General features: G+C 45.0%; 1 protein-coding gene across 1 annotated transcript in view; it reads left to right on the plus strand.

Moving 5' to 3' along the window:
* The first annotated feature begins 12,611 nt into the window (after window positions 1-12,611).
* LOC121287637 (microtubule-associated proteins 1A/1B light chain 3A) overlaps window positions 12,612-19,876 on the plus strand; it is a 32,721-nt gene continuing 25,456 nt past the window's right edge. The window contains exons 1-2 of the mRNA XM_041205569.1: window positions 12,612-12,765; window positions 15,235-15,290. Of these exons, the coding sequence (XP_041061503.1) occupies window positions 12,726-12,765; window positions 15,235-15,290 (96 nt within the window). The 5' untranslated portion in view covers window positions 12,612-12,725. The remainder of the gene's footprint in view (window positions 12,766-15,234; window positions 15,291-19,876) is intronic.

A 19,876-nucleotide genomic window follows, 5' to 3' on the forward strand; every position in this document is an offset into this window, starting at 1 on the left:
TCCTCATGACCCTTCCACAGAACTGAGCGAATATAAGGAGAGGGATGAAATATAAGTTGGTTTAAGATGGGGGGGAGGGCGGGGAGAGAAATTGGGGGGGTGATGTGGTTGTAGGGACAAGCAAGCAGTGATAGGAACAGATAATCAAAAGATGTCACAGACAAAAGAACAAAAGAACACAGAGGTGTTGAAGGTAGTGATATTATCGAAACGAATGTGCTAATTAAGAATGGATGGTAGGGCACTCAAGGTACAGCTCTAGTGGGGGTGGGGTGGAAAGACTAGCGGGGCATAAAAGATTTAAAAATAATGGAAATAGGTGGGAAAAGAAAAATCTATATAAATTATTGGAAAAAACAAAAGGAAGGGGGTGGGGATGGAGGAGGGAGTTCAAGATCTAAAGTTGTTGAATTGAATATTCAGTCTGGAAGGCGGTAAAGTGCCTAGTCGGAAGGTGAGGTGCTGTTCCTCCAGTTTGCGTTGGGCTTCACTGGAACAATGCAGCAAGCCAAGGACAGACATGTGGGCAAGAGAGCAGGTTGGAGTGTTAAAATGGCAAGCGACAGGGAGGTTTGGGTCATTCTTGCGGACAGACTGCAGGTGTTCTGCAAAGCGGTCGCTCAGTTTACGTTTGGTCTCTCCAATGTAGAGGAGACTGCATTGGGAGCAACGAATGCAGTGGACTAAGTTGGGGGAAATGCAAGTGAAATGCTGCTTCACTTGAAAGGAGTGTTTGGGCCCTTGGACGGTGAGGAGAGAGGAAGTGAAGGGGCAGGTGTTGCATCTTTTGCGTGGGCATGGGGAGGTGCCATAGGTGGAGGTTCAGGAGTAGGGGGTGATGGAGGAGTGTACCAGGGTGTCCCGGAGGGAACGATCCCTATGGAATGCTGCCGGGGGGTGAAGGGAAGATGTGTTTGGTGGTGGCATCATGCTGGAGTTGGCAGAAATGGCGGAGGATGATCCTTTGAATGCGGAGGCTGGTGGGGTGATAAGTGAGGACAAGGGGGACCCTATCATGCTTCTGCGAGGGAGGAGAAGATGTGAGGGCGGATGCGCAGGAGATGGGCCGGACACGGTTGAGGGCCCTGTCAACGACCGTGGGTGGAAAACCTCAGTTAAGGAAGAAGGAGGACATGTCAGGGGAACTGTTTTTGAAGGTAGCATCATCAGAACAGAAGCGACGGAGGCGAAGGAACTGAGAGAATGGGATGGAGTCCTTACAGGAAGCGGAGTGTGAGGAGGTGTAGTCGAGGTAGCTGTGGGAGTCAGTGGGTTTGTAATGGATATTGGTGGACAGTCTATCACCAGAAATTGAGACAGAGAGGTCAAGGAAGGGAAGGGAAGTGTCAGAGATGAACCATGTGAAAATGATGGAGGGGTGGAGATTAGAAGCAAAATTAATAAATTTTTCCAAGTCCCGATGAGAGCATGAAGCGGCACCGAAGTAATCATCGATGTACTGGAGAAAGAGTTGTGGAAGGGGGCCGGAGTAGGACTGGAACAAGGAATGTTCCACATACCCCATAAAGAGACAGGCATAGCTGGGGCCCATGCGGGTACCCATAGCCACACCTTTTATTTGGAGGAAGGAGAGGAGTTAAAGGAGAAATTTTTCAGTGTGAGAACAAGTTCAGTCAGACAGAGGAGAGTAGTGGTGGATGGGGATTGTTCGGGCCTCTGTTCGAGGAAGAAGCTAAGGGCCCTCAGACCATCCTGGTGGGGGATGGAGCTGTAGAGGGATTGGACGTCCATGGTGAAGAGGAAGTGGTTGGGGCCAGGGAACTGGAAATTGTTGATGTGACGTAAGGTGTCAGAGGAATCACGTTTGAAGGTGGAAGGGACTGGACAAGGGGAGAGAGAAGGGAGTCAAGATAACGAGAAATGAGTTCCGTGGGGCAGGAGCAGGCTGACACGATCGGTCTACTGGGACAGTTCTGTTTGTAGATTTTGGGTAGGAGGCAGAAGCGGGCCGTCCGAGATTGGGCGACTATCAGGTTGGAAGCTGTGGGAGGAAGATCTCCAGAGGAGATGAGGTCAGTGACAGTCCTGGAAACAATGGCTTGATGTTCAGTGGTGGGGTCATGGTCCAGGGAGAGGTAGGAGGAAGTGCAACTCGCAGACACTTCCTCCTACCTCTCCCTGAATCATGACCCCACCACTGAACATCAAGCCATTGTTTCCAGGACTGTCACTGACCTCATCTCCTCTGGAGATCTTCCTCCCACAGCTTCCAACCTGATAGTCGCCCAACCTCGGACTGCCCGCTTCTACCTCCTACCCAAAATCTACAAACAGAACTGTCCTGGTAGACCGATCGTGTCAGCTTGCTCCTGCCCCACGGAACTCATTTCTCGTTATCTTGACTCCCTTCTCTCTCCCTTTGTCCTGTCCCTTCCCACCTACATCCGTGATTCCTCTGACACCCTACATCATATCAACAATTTCCAGTTCCCTGGCCCCAACTGCCTCCTCTTCACCATGGACATCCAATCTCTCTACACCTCCATCCCCCACCAGGATGGTCTGAGGGCCCTTAGCTTCTTCCTCGAACGGAGGCCCGAACAATCCCCATCCACCACTACTCTCCTCCGTCTGACTGAACTTGTTCTCACACTGAACAATTTCTCCTTTAACTCCTCTCACTTCCTCCAAATAAAAGGTGGGGCTATGGGTACCCGCATGGGCCCCAGCTATGCCTGTCTCTTTATGGGGTATGTGGAACATTCCTTGTTCCAGTCCTACTCCGGCCCCCTTCCACAAGTCTTTCTCCAGTACATCGATGATTACGTTGGTGCCGCTTCATGCTCTCATCGGGACTTGGAAAAATTTATTAATTTTGCTTCCAATCTCCACCCCTCCATCATTTTCACGTGGTTCATCTCTGACACTTCCCTTCCCTTCCTTGACCTCTCTGTCTCAATCTCTGGTGATAGACTGTCAACCAATATCCATTACAAGCCTACCGACTCCCACAGCTACCTCGACTACAGCTCCTCACACTCCGCTTCCTGTAAGGACTCCATCCCATTCTCTCAGTTCTTTCGCCTCCGTCGCATCTGTTCTGATGATGCTACCTTCAAAAACAGTTCCTCTGACATGTCCTCCTTCTTCCTTAACTGAGGTTTTCCACCCACGGTCTTTGACAGGGCCTTCAACTGTGTCCAGCCCATCTCCTGCGCATCCACCCTCACACCTTCTCCTCCCTCCCAGAAACATGATAGGGTCCCCCTTGTCCTCACTTATCACCCCACCAGCCTCCGCATTCAAAGGATCATACTCCGCTAACTCCAGCATGATGCCATCACCAAACTCATCTTCCCTTCACCACCCCCGCCCCCCCCCCCCCCCCCCCCCCACCCCCGGCGGCCGTAGGGATTGATCCCTCCAGGACACCCTGGTCAACTCCTCCATCACCCCTTACTCCTCAACCCCCACCTATGGCACCTCCGCATGCCCATGCAAAAGATGCAACACCTGCCCCTTCACTTCCTCTCTCCTCACCGTCCAAGGGCCCAAACACTCCTTTCAAGTGAAGCAGCATTTCACTTGCATTTCCCCCAACTTAGTCTACTGCATTCGTTGCTCCCAATGTGGTCTCCTCTACATTGAAGAGACTAAACGTAAACTGAGCGACCACTTTGCAGAACACCTGCAGTCTGTCCGCAAGAATGACCCAAACCTCCCTGTCACTTGCCATTTTAACACTCCAACCTGCTCTCTTGCCCACATGTCTGTCCTTGGCTTGCTGCATTGTTCTAGTGAAGCCCAACGCAAACTGGAGAAACAGCACCTCATCTTCCGATTAGGGACCTTACAGCCTTCCGGACTGAATATTGAATTCAACAACTTTAGATCTTGAACTCCCTCCTCCATCCCCACCCCCTTCCTTTTGTTTTTTCCAATAATTTATATAGATTTTTCTTTTCCCACCTATTTCCATTATTTTTAAATCTTTTATGCCCCGCTAGTCTTTCCACCCCACCCCCACTAGAGCTGTACCTTGAGTGCCCTACCATCCATTCTTAATTAGCACATTCGTTTCGATAATATCACTACCTTCAACACCTCTGTGTTCTTTTGTTCTTTTGTCTGTGACATCTTTTGATTATCTGTTCCTATCACTGCTTGCTTGTCCCTACAACCACACCACCCCCCCAACTTCTCTTCCCCCCCCACCTCCCCCACCACCTTAATCCAACTTATATTTCACCCCTCTCCTTATATTCGCTCAATTCTGTGGAAGGGTCATGAGGACTCGAAACGTCAACTCTTTTTTTCTCCGCCGATGCTGCCAGACCTGCTGAGTTTTTCCAGGTATTTCTGTTTTTGTTTTGGATTTCCAGCATCCGCAGTTTTTTGTTTTTATCTCCAATCTCAGTGATTCTCTCTAACCTCTCCGTCCCCAGTGATTCTCCATAATCTCTCCAATCCCTGTGATTCTCTGTAACTTCTCCATCCCCAGTGATTCTCTATAACCTCTCCATTCCTGGTGATTCTCTTAACCTCTCCATTCTTGGTGATTCTCCATAACCTCTCCATTCCTGGTGATTCTCCATAATCGTTCCAATCTCAGTGATGCTCTATAACCTCTCCAATCTCAGTGATTCTCCATAACCTCTCCATTCCTGGTGATTCTCCATAACCATTCCAATCTCAGTGATGCTCTATAACCTCTCCATCCCCAGTGATTCTATATAACCTCTCCATCCCCAGTGATTCTCTATAACCTCTCCATCCCAAGTTATTCTGTATAATGACTCCATCTGCAGCGATTCTCTGTAACCATTCCATCCCCAGTGATTCTCTATAACTAGCCATTTAATTCACAGTGATATTCTGTAACCAGCCTTGCAGATGAGATGTTAAACCAAGATGGACATAAAAAAAATCCCATGTCACTATTTAGAAGAAAAGTAGGGAAATTATCTCTTGTGTTTGGGCAATATTTATCCTTCAATGAACATCAGAACCAGTTACTATCACTTTGGTGTTTGTGGAAGATTACTGTGCACAGTTGGCTGCTGCTTTTTCTACATTACAACTGTGACTGCACTTCAAAAATGCTTACTCAGCTGCGAAAGGCACTACATAAATGCAAGTCTTTCTTTTTTTAGCAACGCTGCCTTTGGTGAAGTTATTTGTGATGAAGCGTTAAGCCAAGGCCCCATCTGCCTAATAAGGAGGGTGTAAGTGATCTCATGACACTATTTCGAAGAAGAGCAGGGTAGTTACCTCTGGTGTCCTGGCAAATAGGTATTTATTCCTCAATCAACATCACAAAAAAAATTATCCAATCTTTGTCACATTGCTGTTTGCAGGAGTTTGCCCTGCGCAAATTTGCTGCTGCTTTCCCTACAGTACAGCAGTGACTACATTTCAATAAGTACTTCATTGGCTGTAAAGCACTTTAAGATAAAAATAAAAATACCTGGAAAAACTCAGCAGGTCTGGCAGTATCTGTGGAGAGGAACACAGTTAACGTTTCGAGTCCGTATGACTGTTCAACAGAACTAAGTAAAAATGTCTGGTTATCTGTGAAAAGTGCTACATAAAAGCAAGACTTTACTTTACTTCCTTTCACTTGGAACCTCCCATTGATCATTTTTGCCACTCGTGCAAGTTGTGAACACACCAGTGATGTTCTATTTGTGATGAAGGATAGAATTGGAGCCAACCTTTACGCACTTTCACATTTATTTACAGAGTTACTCATGATAAGCATACACATCCTAACCCAACCACCACAGTTTTAGTCTATATATATTATATAAGGCCTCGAGTGCATCCCCAATTAATGCCCATCGCCTGAATAGAATTAACTACAATAAATGCACAATTAACATGTGACCTTTAAGTTCATCACTGCCTGAAAGAATATTTTTTAAAAATTGATGGTTCCACCTGAAGTGAAGCCTGGCACTAATTTTATTGCACCATTGCGGACACACATCCTGCCTCGTGAGAAGGATGATTAATCATGGAGGGTCTGAAATGCCAAGTTTGCACCAGATGATGATGCCAAATTCATCTAAACATAACTTGACATTGTGAGCATGGTAAGATTTCACACTGACATTCTGTAAAACCCAGTGTGTGGATTACAGAGATAAAAAACCAGCTTATATTTCACCCCTTTCTTGGATTCACTCAAGTTCTTTCGAAGGGTCATGAGGACTTGAAACGTCAACTCTTTTCTTCTCCACTGATGCTGCCAGACCTGCTGAGTTTTTCCAGGTAATTCTGTTCCTGCAGTGATGTCCTGGGACTCGAATGATTGGCAGCCAACACAACCACAGCTATCTTCCTTTGTGCTAGTGAAAAGTTTTCCCTGACTGCCATAGAATTTGATTTTGATGTGGCTCCTTGATGCACCACTCGGTCAAATGCTGCTTGATGTCAAGTGCAGTCACTCTCACCTCACCACTGCTATTCAGCTCTTTAAGTCAATGTTTGGACCAGGCTGCAGTGAGGTCTGAAGTGGAGTGCCCCTGGCAGAACCCAAACTGAACATCGGTTAGCAGACCCTCACACCTTCCTCTCCCTCCGTGAACCAAGATAGGGTCCCTCTTGTCCTCACTTATCATCCCACCAGCCTCCGCATTCAAAGGATCATCCTCCGCCATTTCTGCCAAATCCACCATGATGCCACCACCAAACACATCTTCCCTTCACCCACCCCGGCGACATTCCGCATGGACCGTTCCCTCCGGGACACCCTGGTCCACTCCTCCATCACCCCCTACACCTCAACCCCTCCCACAGCACCTCCCCATGCAACTGCAGAAGGTCCAACACCTGCCCCTTTACTTCCCCTCTCCTCGCTGTTCAAGGGCCCAAACACTTCTTTCAAGTGAAACAGCATTTCACTTGCACTTCCCTCAATTTAGTCTATTGCATTTGCTGCTCCCAATGTGGTTTCCTCTACATTGGAGAGATCAAACGCAGACTGGATGACTGCTTTGCGGAACACCTTCGGTCTGTCCGCAAGCATGACCCAGACCTCCCTGTTGCTTGCCATTTCAACACTCCACCCTGCTCTCATGCCCATTTGTCCATCCTTGACCTGCTGCATTGTTACAGTGAAGCTCAATGCAAACTGGAGGAACAGCACCTCATCTTCTGACTGGGCACTTTACAGGCTTCCGGACTGAATATTGAGTTCAACAGTTTTAGAGCCATTCCCACCCCCTTTCCGATCCCCCCTTTTCCCAATAATTTATATAGATTTTTCTTTTCCCACCTATTTCCATTATTTTTAAATTTATTTCCATCCATTGTTTTATCTCTACATTTTAGCCTATTTCGATCCCTTCCCCCCACCCCACCCCCACTAGGGCTATCTTTACCTTGCTCGTCCTGTTTTCTATCCTTAATGTCACCTATTATCACATTCCTTAGATAATATCACCACTTTCAACACCTCTTTGTCCTTTTGTCTATGACATCTTTTGGTTATCTCCACCCATCACTGGCCCTCTATCCAGCTCTACCTGTCCCACCCCCCCGCCTTAAACCAGCTTATATTTCACCTCTTTTCTATTTTTCCTTAGTTCTGTTGAAGAGTCATACAGACTCGAAATGTTAACTCTTTTCTTCTCCGCCGATGCTGCCAGACCAGCTGAGTTTTTCCAGGTAATTCTGTTTTTGTTGTGGATTACAGATTCATCTTACCTCTTATTTATATTCCAGATTTTACAATAAAGAACCAAATACTAGTAAAACTGATACATAAAGGTAAGGCATGGATGAAACAATTCCCCACCAGTGAATTCTCATTCTCAGATTAAACAAGATATAATACTGATAATGAGAATGGTGGAACTTTCTGTGCTAGGGTAGGATGTGGGCGGTGTGAGATTGGAAGATGGCATCTGAATTTAGAGGAGTAAACTTATCTAGATTTACATAGCAATTCCAGCACAGAAACAGGCCAGGCCCAACTGGCATGTGGTGGGGTTTCTGCTCCAAATGAGCCTCATCTCACTCCACTTCATCTCTGAGGTGGAGTGAGTCAATATTTAAAAATAAAGGGTCACCAAGTTAGGGCAGAGATGAGGAGAAATGTTTTCTCTCAGAGGGTGGTGAGTCTTTGGAACTGTTCCTCAAAAGGCAGTGGAGTAGAGTCTTTCAACATTTTTAAGGCAAAGCTAGACAGATTCTTCATTAGCAAAGGAGTGAAAAGTTATCAGGGGTAGGTGGGAATGTGGAATTGAGTTTGCAATCAGATCAGCCACGATCTTATTGAATGGCGGAGCATTTTCAAGGGGCCGAGTGGCCTACTACTGCATCTAATTCGTATGTTCCCTCTGTCAGAATGACTTCCTATTCCTTCCTCTCAGAGATACTTATCTAGTCGCCCTCTTAAGAGTATGATAGCTTAATAGGAATGTTACCAGAGCCCTGGACTAATGTTCAAATCACACCTTGGTAGTGTTGTGAGGTTGTTTGGTGTCTCACTAAGACACCAGAAGGCTTGTGTGGTTGAGCATAAACCATCTATTGGTAACCCATAACTATATAAGTAGAGGCACTGGAAACAACAAAGGCAGCCAAGGCCTTGTCGACCCTGCAAAGTCCTCCTTGCTAACATCTGGTGGCTAGTGCCAAAATTGGGAGAGCTGTCTCACAGACTAGTCAAGCAACAGCCTGACATAGTCATCCTCACAGAACCATACCTTACAGATAATGTCCCAGACACTACCATCACCATGCCTGGGTATGTCCTGTCCCACTGGCAGCACAGGTCCAGCAGGGGTGGCGGCACAGTGGTATACAGTCGGGAAGGAGTTGCCCTGGGAGTCCTCAACATCGACTCTGGACCCCATGAAGTCTCATGGCATCAGGTCAAAATGGACAAGGAAACCTCCTGCTGATTACCACATACCGCCCTCCCTCAGCTGATGAATCAGTGCTCCTCCATGTTGAACACCACTTGGAGGAAACACTGAGGGTGGCAAGGGTGCAGAATGTACTCTGGGTGGGGACTTCAATGCCCATCGCCAAGAGTGGTTCAGTAACACCACTACTGACCGAGCTGGCTGAGTCCTAAATCACTGGGTCTGCAGCAGGTGGTGAGGGAACCAATACGAGGGAAAAACATACTTCACCTCATCCTCGCCAATCTGCCTGCCGCAGATGCATCTGTCCATGACAATGTCGGTAGAGCTGACCACTGCACAGTCATTGTGGAGATGAAGTCCTGCCATCACATTAAGGATACCCTCCATCATGTATTGTGGCACTAGCACCCTGCTAAATGGGATAAATTTCATCAGATCTAGCAATGCAAGACTGGGCATCCATGGGGCGTGGATCAGTCATCAGCAGAATTGTACTCAAACACAATCTGTAACCTCATGGCCCAGCATATCCCTCACTCTACCATTACCATCAAGCCAGGGAATCAACCCTGGTTTAATGAAGAGTGCGGGAGGGCATGTCAGGAGCAGCACCAGGAATACCTAAAAATGAGGTGTCAACCTGGTGAAGCTATAACACAGGACTACTTGCGTGCCAAACAGCATAAGCAGCTAGTGATAGACAGAGCTAAGCGATCCCACAACCAATGGGTCAGATCTAAGCTTTGCAGTCTTGCTACATCTAGTCGTGAATGGTGGTGGACAATTAAACAACTCACTGGAGAAGGAGATCCAAAAATATCCCCATCCTCAATGATGGAGGAGCCCAGCACATCAGTGCAAGAGATAAGACTGAAGCATTTGCTACAATCTTCAGCCAAAAGTGCCGATTGGATGATCCATCTCAGTCTTCTCTGGAGGTTCCCAGCATCACAGATGCCGGTCTTCAGCCAATGTGATTCATTCCATGTGATATCAAGAAATGGCTGAAGGCACTGGATACTGCAAAGGCTATGGGTCCTGATAACATTCTGGCAATAGTACTAAACACTTGCTCCAGAATTTGCCACGCCCCTAGCCAAGCTGTTCCAATACAGCTACAACCTCTACCCAACTATGTGGAAAATTGCCCAGGTATGTCCTGTACACAAAACACAGAACAAAGCCAATTACTGCCCCATCAGCCTACTTTCCACCATCATTAAAGTAATGGAAAGGGTCATCAACAGGCACTGGCTATCAAGCGACACTTGCTTAGCAATAACCCATTCACTGATGCCCAGTTTTGGTTCTGACAGGGCCACTCAGCTCCTGACCTCATTACAGCCTTGGTTCAAACATGGACAAAAGAGCTGAACTCCTGAGGGGAGATGAGAGTGACTGCCCTTGGTCTCAAGACTGCATTTGAGTGTGGCATCAAGGAGCCCTAGTAAAACTGGAGTCAATGGGAACCACAATGGGAATCTCCACTGGTTGGAATCATACCTAGCACAAAGGGAGATGGTTGTGGTTCTTGGAGGTCAGTCATGTCAGCTCCAGGACATCACTGCAGGAGTTCCTCAAGGTAATGTCCTAGGCCCAACCATCTCCAGCTGCTTCATCAATGACCTTCCTTCCATCATAAGGTCAGAAGTGGGGGATGTTCACTGATGATTGCACAATGTTCAGCATCATTCGCGACTCCTCGGATACTGAAGCAATCCGTGTCCAATTGCAGCAAGACCTGGACAATATCCAGGCTTGGGCTGACAAGTGGCAAGTAACATTTGCTCCAAACAAGTGCCAGTCAATGACTATCTCCAACAAGAGAGAATCCAACCATCGCCCCTTGATGTTCAGTGGCATTATTATCACTGAATCCCCCACTATAAACATCCTGGGGGTTCCATTGACCAGAAACTGAACTGGACTAGCCATATAAATACTGTGGCCACAGGAGCAGGTCAGAGGCTAGGAACTGTGAGAGGAATAACTCATCTCTTGACTCACCAAAGCCTGTCCATCATCTATAAGGCACAAGTCAGGAGTGTGATGGAATACTCCCCACTTGCCTGGATGAGTCCAGCTCCCACAATGCTCAAGAAGCTTGATACCATCCAGGACAAAGCAGCCCGTTTGATTAGCACCACATCCACACACATTCACTCCTTCCACCACTGATGCACAGTGGCAGCAGTGTGTACTATCTACAAGATTTACTGCAGGAATTCACCAAGGTTCCTTAGACAGCACCTTTCAAACCCACAACCACTACCATCTAGAAGGACAAGTGCAGCAGATAGACGGGAACACCACTACCTGGAAGTTCCCCTCCAAGTCACACACCATCCTGACTTGGAAATATATCACCGTTCTTTCACTGTTGCTGGGTCAAAATCCTGGAACTCCCTTCCTAAAAGCACTGTGGGTGTACACCTCATGGACTGCATCGGTTCAAGAAGGCAGCTCACCACCACCTTCTCAAGAGCAACTTAGGATGGGCAATAAAGGCTGGCCCAGCCAGCAAAGCCCACATCCTTGAATGAATAAAAAAAATACATCTCCAAGGTACAACCCTGCATGGATGCTATCTCCATTCTGGCTCTTTCCAGATGTTCTTACACACAGTCTACTGTCATGTGACTCTCTACGTCACTACATGGGCAGAACTGTTCCTGCAGTCCCACATTAACCCTAAGTCTGCCAAACACACCATTATACTACAGATAACTGGGGGGATTTAAATTCAATTCATTAGTAAATCTAGAATAAAATGTCATTAATAATGTCACAAAACTGCTGTTTTATCATTAAAAAAAATCTGGTTCACTGATGTCCTTCAGAGAAGGAAATGTACCATCCTTACCTGGCCTATCCTACACGTGGCTACAGATCTACAGTAATATGGTTGACTCTTAACATCTTTCTGAAGTGCCTAGTAAGCCAGTCAGTTGTACCAAGCTTCTGCAGAAACACAGCACTGTGGGTGTACAGTACCTCCACCATGTTGGCTGCAGTGGTTCAAGAGGGTGGCTCACCAACACCTTCTCAAGGGCAATTAAGGGTGGGCAATAAGCCTTGTCAGTGACACTGACCTCCCAAAAAGCCATATTATTTATTGGCCTCCTTTTGGTAGCGAGTTCTGCATTCCTAACTAACCACTCTTTGGATGAAGCAGTTTCTCCTGAATTCTCTGTTGGACTGATTAGTGACTTTATTTCATTTGTGTTTTCTTGTTTTTGTCTCCCCCACAAATGGAAAGATCTTTTCTATGTTAAGCTTCAGTCATGCCATTTATTAGTATCGTATCGAAGTGTTGATTTACAACCCGCAACAATCTGTGACATAATGCAAATACTGAGTCACCAGAAAAAAAACTAAATACTTAAACTAAAATAATCAATAAAATAAGGTAGAGGGACAAAAGCTATTCAATATGTCTATGAAGGATATAATGGCGATGTAGCTGTACAATTTTCGTAATTGCAATCGTTCAAAATACAAACTTCTTGCCCAAGGTTAAAATCTTTATAGATCTCATTAGGATAACTGTAACAATCCCATTTGTCGTTGATGTAATATGACCTAAGTAACTTTGAAAGATATTAAGATTGTTGTGTGTCGTTCGAATACAGTTCAACGGCTGGACTTCAACCGAAAACAAAACGACGTTTGATTTGGCACCTTTTCTTTTATGGTAGCTGTGAAAGGGAAATAAACATCGGCGAACATGTCACCTGCTTCCCTGCGCCCTCCCCCTTAAGTATCTTTTGCGTTGACGTCAAAGTGTTCACGTGATCCGGTTTGTTACATCGCTCTGTGTTTGGACACATCAGGAACTGCACCGTCCGCTTTAGCTGATTATTCTCGGGTTCTCCTGCCCAAAAAATGCCTTCTGACAAGTCATTCAAACAGAGGAGAAGCTTCGGTAAGTGATTGAGCTACAAAGGGAGGAAAAGAGGAGACGAAAAAGGACTGAGGAAGGAACAGAAAGGGAGACATGTAGCACTTGGGAAGAAGTCTTGGCGTGTGTCTTGTTTGTGCGTGTGTCCCTCCTTCCTTCCTTTCTCTGCGGGGCTGTTGCTGTTTTTCTTCTCTCTTATTTGCCTTTGACCTTCTCTCAGCTGACTGTGTTGGGGGTGATACCGGTGTGGACTCATTTAAACAGCTGCTAAGACGACAGGCAGATCAGGGCCAGGAAGGGGGGAGGGGGGAAGAGGAGAAATAGAGAGAAAGAGATCAGTCGCAGGCAACAAGAAACCGTCTCCAAAGTGCCTAACAAAGGGAAAGCTCTCAAGCTCTCTCCCTGAGATCACGGGTAGCCTGAGGACAATGCATTACCAACCAAATGCACAAATCGTTCTGTTTATCATCTCTGTTGAAATGAATCTCAATCATTTTTTTCATCCCTTTTCTCAATCTGAACATTGTGAATCACTGATCTGCAATCTCTGCAATTGTGCCTGGAGCTTACCTTATCACAAACCCTGGGTCAGGGCTTTCTGAAGGATGTGGATTTTGTTGTTGCTGTATTCACACATTGGAAGCCATTTTACCGTAAATTCATCCTTTCAAACACTGTTTTAATAACAAAGACAATTCGCCTCCTCCTTTACCTTTACAGATCTCTTCGTTTTTTAACCAGCAATGCGAAATTTAGTTAGAAAATCAGTTAAATTGTCATTTCCCCTTGCAATAATCTGGTCTTAATTATAATGTTAGAAATAAGCGTTTACAAAAACCTAAATGATTTGTCAAGGGTACTACAATAAACATTAGGGAGGTTTACAGCTGTTGTATATGATATGCCGTTTTTACATTTAGCCCAGACGCTCTTGTATATTTACTTTCCAAGGGCAACTTGTACCCTGTTTGGTGAAAATAACGGCAGATTATTTTCTATTTATCTTCAGTTACATATTTGGTATTAATTTGCAAAGCAAAATAGCAACTAACAAGGTGTAATTTTTCTACCATACATTTAACTGCTGAACCATTAATTTAATTACATTTTTTAAAAAAGCTAATTTATAATATTTTCAAAAACTGATATTAAGCCAGTTTAAGGTGACAAATGGTGTGATACACAATGTGTATTTACTGTTATTAGTTAAGAGTACAGGAGCAGATTAAGATTCAGCCTCGATTACCTCAGAGAGACTGAGATTCCCATTTGTTTTCATCTTTTGAGGTGGTGCTGACATTGAAAAAATAGTTTGAGCTCTCCCCAACTAATATGTCAAAGATGGTGGGGGGGGATTTTGAAACCATAGTTATTCTATGTCAGTTACTGAGTGAGGCCTAGTTTAAGAAGGGTTGCCTCTAGGGGAGTTGGGCCATTAGCTTTTGTTTCTTAAATATGAATCCAAATGTCAAATATTGGTCTCTAGTTTCCAGTCTTGGGCAAAACAAAAATCAGTTTAATGACAGTTTCTAATGTAAGTTTTTTTTACTAGATTGTGATTTTCAATACTGTACCTTATTTCCCCTTTCCTTCCACATTAGGAGTGTAAACACATTCCTTGCTCACTAAAACCTTAATGCTCTTTAATTTTGTAATTCTGTCTGTAATATTGCTCGTCAGTGATTCAATAATTCAACTACAAGGAGGCAGTTGTCCTTTATTGTTTAATTGCCAGATGTTACTACATGTTACCAAATCCATTGTAAAAATTCTGAAAGATTGGGAAAATTTTACTCAAGTTTAAATAGGACATGGCCCTGTTAATTACTTTGGGTGTTGCAATTATTTTTGCCAAGACTAAATGCTGTTGAATCATATTGTTCACTGCATTTTGTTGATGTATTTGCCTTCACTTCAGCCTTCCTGGGTGATGATCTGGAGGCTACCGAGCCCCTGACGAACCTTCCTTACCCCCTCTGCCTTGCTCCCAAATGCATACTTCTGATGTGGAAGGATACGGTCCCTGTTTGCAAAGGAATGTAAACAAAGAAACAAGGATGTAGCCAGTATGAGCTGGCAATGCAGGAGCTGTATGCACAACTGGTGTTGTGGGCCCCTTTCTCCAGACCCACCCTGCTCCCCCAGCTGAACTGATCTCAATCAGTTTGACCAAGGGAAGACCCTAAGCTCTGCTAGTGCTTGGAGAGGATGTAACAATCCCCACACCTTACCCTCGTGGAGTGTCCAGTGACCTCCCTAGACCCTGTCTTAAGGAAAAGACCCTGATCCTCTCCACTAGAACTGGACTGAGCTCACTCAAGGCCCTGACTCTGTGCAACCTGCAAGCCACACACACCGTATCCTGTAATGACCCAAACATCGCTTGAGATGCACCTAACTTGTTTCTATGTAATTGAATTAAAGAAATCGGCTTTCCCAGTGACAGTCGAGTTCAGAATGATATGCCTTGCTTTTCTTTTATTTGTGGTACAGCTGATCGAATTAAAGAAGTTCAACAGATCAGAGACCAGCATCCTAACAAGATACCAGTAAGTGACCTTTCCTTGCTATGATCAGGAGCTGAACTGTAAACTTTTTTGGGGAGATGGCATGAATGTCAAGCAGTTTTTTTAAAAAAAAAGTGTTTTTAACATGACATATCACTTTGGAACCGAGCTAAAGAGGAAGGAATTACTGAACTATGGGGAAAGGGGAGGGGAGCGGGACGAATTAGACACAGGGTAATGGGCCGAATGGCCTCCCTCCGTGCTGCATCATTCTGCGGGAACCTTTCACAGCCCCCCTCCATTCACTGCCCAAGAGATGAGTCGAGGAGTATTTGCAAAGGTCGGTGGATATTTCCTGAACTGCTGCTTTTGTTACTAGTTCTGATTTACTGCGCACATTGGACGCTCTGTGAAGGATGGAGTGATCCCACACCCAGGGAGTGTAGTTTCAGTGTAGCCCCTCCCCGGGTGCTGATCAATGAACTGCGCCGACTCTGGTCGCCCAGGCTGCGCTCTGCAGACTTGCTGCTAACAGGTGGGACTGAGTCTCCGACTGTCAATAAAACAGAGAGAGAGAGAGCGCATTACATCATGGTTTTTTTACCGCATTGCGTTTCGGGTAGGAACTTAAGTCTTGGTAGCTCCCAACACAATTGAGTTTAAAGACAGCCAGATCCCCAATTCAACACAACGCAACACATCGGCTGCTAGGAGGAAGGCTTCCTTTTACCGGCTGGCCAGGGGAGAATTTTAAAATTACACAATGCTGCTTGTATTTTTTTTTTGGTTGTGTGTTGGAAGCTAGTCTCAAAAGAGACAAGCTGCTCCTGTTAGCCGGACTGTACATTTCAGAGATAAAAACAAAAAAACTGCGGATGCTGGAAATCCAAAACAAAAACAGAATTACCTGGAAAAACTCAGCAGGTCTGGCAGCATCGGCGGAGAAGAAAAGAGTTGACGTTTCGAGTCCTCATGACCCTTCGACAGAACTTCGAAGGGTCATGAGGACTCGAAACGTCAACTCTTTTCTTCTCCGCCGATGCTGCCAGACCTGCTGAGTTTTTCCAGGTAATTCTGTTTTTGTTCTGTACATTTCAGTGTTGCTTTAAATGGAGTTTGATGTCACCGTGTTCTTTTGGGCGAACTTTGGCTGCTTTAGCGGTATGGGTGTAATGCCGTTTTGAGATTTTTTTTGTGGGAGGGGGGTCGAGATTGAAATTTTAAACACTTTTTTAAAAAGGTTTTGTTCATAATCGGCCTTTTTTTCTGGGACTGGGGAGGGGATGGTTGGTGAGAAGTCAGCTTCTGTAATCCTTACCCATACTTGCAGATAGGGAATGAGATTTTGCTCTCAACCTTTGTTCCCCTTCCTCCACGCTCCTCCCTCCAAAATTTAACCTTCTGATGATAAGTGTCTATTTTTCCTTTTGCGAGGTACTGGATAATTGTCAGTGTTCATAGAACTGTACCCCTGGCTGAGTCAGCATGGCCAAAATCAGATGTTGATCTGAGTTTTTGTGGGTGCCATGATTTGATTGAATGGCAGAACAGGCTAGAGAGGCTGAATAGCACACTCCCTATGTACCCTTGATACAATATGAGTGTGGTATTCATATCATTACTTTGTGCCATATCAGTGATGAGGCAGCCTTCGCACAGTGGTCTACAGTTAAGCATTTACACCCGTTGAGCACATCTAGACTTGATCTTGAGGAGTGTGCTTGCATAACTTCATAGAAAAGGGCAGACACATGAAGGTACAGCTTTGTAATAACCCAGAGATCCACAGAATCCATGTTTACAATGCAGAGAGAAACGTGACCATTTGTGCAGTCACACTGCATTTCAGCCCCTGAGCAGTTTGTAACACACATCTTAGTCATCAACTTTCAAACAGTGGAAGGAGCACAGTTTGTGCAGCCACAGTATGTGCACCATTTATCCTGCATGAGTGTTTAAAGTACATTGATGGACCCAAACCTCAGTAATAACAATCATCCAATAATTTACCCATAAAGAATTTCCTACCTCCTTTCCCACCAATAGCTAAATACCATTGTCTGCATTGGGTGGAGAATTTATTTCCTATCCCTTGGATAGATGGGTTCCAATATCTCTATTTGCATAGTCATTGTAGCATTAGGTCAAAGGCACTATCCCTATTCCTGCTACTTTACATTCTGGCTTAATTTTGGCTTGCATGTCTATACAGCAAGATGAGATGATACATTCAGCCACTGTCATCTCCCTGGGACTATAATTTGAATGTCATGCGCTCCTTTACCTGGTTTCACAAAACTGTCTGGTCACCTTGGCCCATTCTGTCCTATCTCATCATCTTGTGGGAGAGGAGTCTGTGAAACATTGGGTCTACAATTCTGGCCAAACCCAGATTTATACTAAAGTTTCCAAGTCTGATATCCTTCTTGGATGAAACATTTTGCCCTTTAAATTAAGTTGAAAATGGTATTCAAGTCAAAATATTAGTCCCTCTCCTTCCTTAGCCTGCACCAGCAAATGTTTTATCAACATTTCGTTGACTGGAGACATTAAAGTCGTAATAGGGAAAAATTTAAGATTACTCACTCTTGGTTGGCAATTCCTGCAGTGCCTGCCTATTCCCAGTAGTGGCCGCTAAAATATTTCACAACAGATTTGACATTTGGGTGCACACAGAACCTTGTGGACCATACAAATAACATTGAAATAGTTTGACTTGCATATGTCTCAAGTTGTCAGTACTAACCAGGATTCAGGATTATCTACTAATAAAACTGCAAAACCAACAATAACTTAACAGGACAAGCAAAGTATAAACACAAATGGACAGAGCTTTCTGGGCTTTGTGGACCGATTTCCAAGGCTAGGAGTCCCATGTAGCCCAAGGACCATAGTTTGAACTCTGTGAACAGCAGTTACAAATTTCACTGGGGACATTGGGCAGTCTGAAGTAGTGGGACCCTCTACTGCTTGCACTTCAGTGACCTGCCTACCTAATAATCTGCCAAAAGTTTCATGAAGCAAAAAGCCATCTGAGAATCTGCCTTAATGTCCAGTCCATTATCATCAATCTCCTCCTCTCTCCCCCTCACAGTCTATAAAAGATTAAATGCATTTGCTTTGTGCTGGTTTACATTCCCAGGCCCAGGGTTTATTATGTGTAAGATCAAAACTTATGTATTGATCATTATCCTCCAATTTCTGGTGGGTTCAGGAAAGGCAGAGGCACTTGCAGCATGATCTTCACCCTTTGGCAATTGCAAGAGAAATGACTCCACTGTGCCCTTGTTGACCTGATGAAGGCCTTTGACACATTAAATGGGAAACCTTGTTGAAAGTCATAGCCAAACCTGGACATCCTGATAGAGCTGGAAATCTGATGTAGCAGTTTCATAATGGAATGACTGCCAGAGTCACTGTGGTGAATACACTGACCCCCGTTGACATAACAAATAGTGTGAAGCAACGATGTGTCATGGTCCCTGTGCTTTTCAGTATATTCTTAGCTGCCATGCTTTCTGGTGCATTTAATGGAAATGTAGATGGAACATACATCCAAATAAGGACAGTAGGCAATCTCTTCAACCTGAGATGACCAAAATCAACTAAGGTGTCAGAGATGATGATATGGGAGTTGCTGTTTGCCGATGACTGTGTCCTTCTGTCACACTTGTGAGCATGGCCTTCAAAGCGTCATGGGCTGATGACTATGGGCTAACTATCAGTTTAAGGAAGACTGAGATATTCCACCAACTAGCACTAAACTCTGACTATACCTCACCTACTGGAACTGTCAATGACACAGCCCAACGGGCTGTAGATAACTTTACCTATCTCAGAAGCACAGTCTTCAGAAATGTCTGTATTGACAGTGACAATAAAATTTCCAGAGCCAGCTCAGCATTTGCCCATTTACACAACACACTCTGGAAGAAACGCAATATCAAACTTACATCAAACTTGCTGTGTACAAAAGCTATGGCAATACCTTCCTTCCCATATACCTGTGAGACGCCTATCTACTTCAGACATATTAAGCAATTGGACAGGTTCCACCGGAGTTGCATTCAGAACATCATGGGCAACAAATGGGAGGACAAAGTGCCCAATACTGAGGTACTTCAAAGAGCAGAAATGTCTGGAACTGAAGCACATCATCAGTGTCCAGCTCAGATGAAGGGGACTCCAGGGTGACTGATGATAGCATCCCTAAGGGGGGTCACGTGTTCACAGCTTAAGTTTGGATGCCACCTGTGAAGTAGACCAAGATTAAGGTTCAAGATGAACCTTGGTAGCATATCCACCACAGACTGGGAGCAAACTGCTGCAAGGACTACCTGGGGTGAGATCTCGCGTAATGGCATTGTTTCCTTCAAACAGCAAAGCACAAAAGGTAAGATAGAAAGACCAGGCACTCCCAACAAAATCAGACAATTTATCCTTGCCAGTACTGTGGAAAGCCACACAGGTCTGCAATCAGGTTCCACAGCAAGGTTAGAGAACACACCAGCTGACTCTATCTATGTACACAATAAATAGCCATTTTCGCTAATGAAGGGAAACCAACAATGATTGGAAGATGTTCCCTCCATTGCAGTGGATAGTGGTGATTCTACTGTAGTTTTGGT

This window comes from Carcharodon carcharias, chromosome 14 (genome assembly GCF_017639515.1).
Source record: "Carcharodon carcharias isolate sCarCar2 chromosome 14, sCarCar2.pri, whole genome shotgun sequence".
Taxonomy (NCBI): domain Eukaryota; kingdom Metazoa; phylum Chordata; class Chondrichthyes; order Lamniformes; family Lamnidae; genus Carcharodon; species Carcharodon carcharias.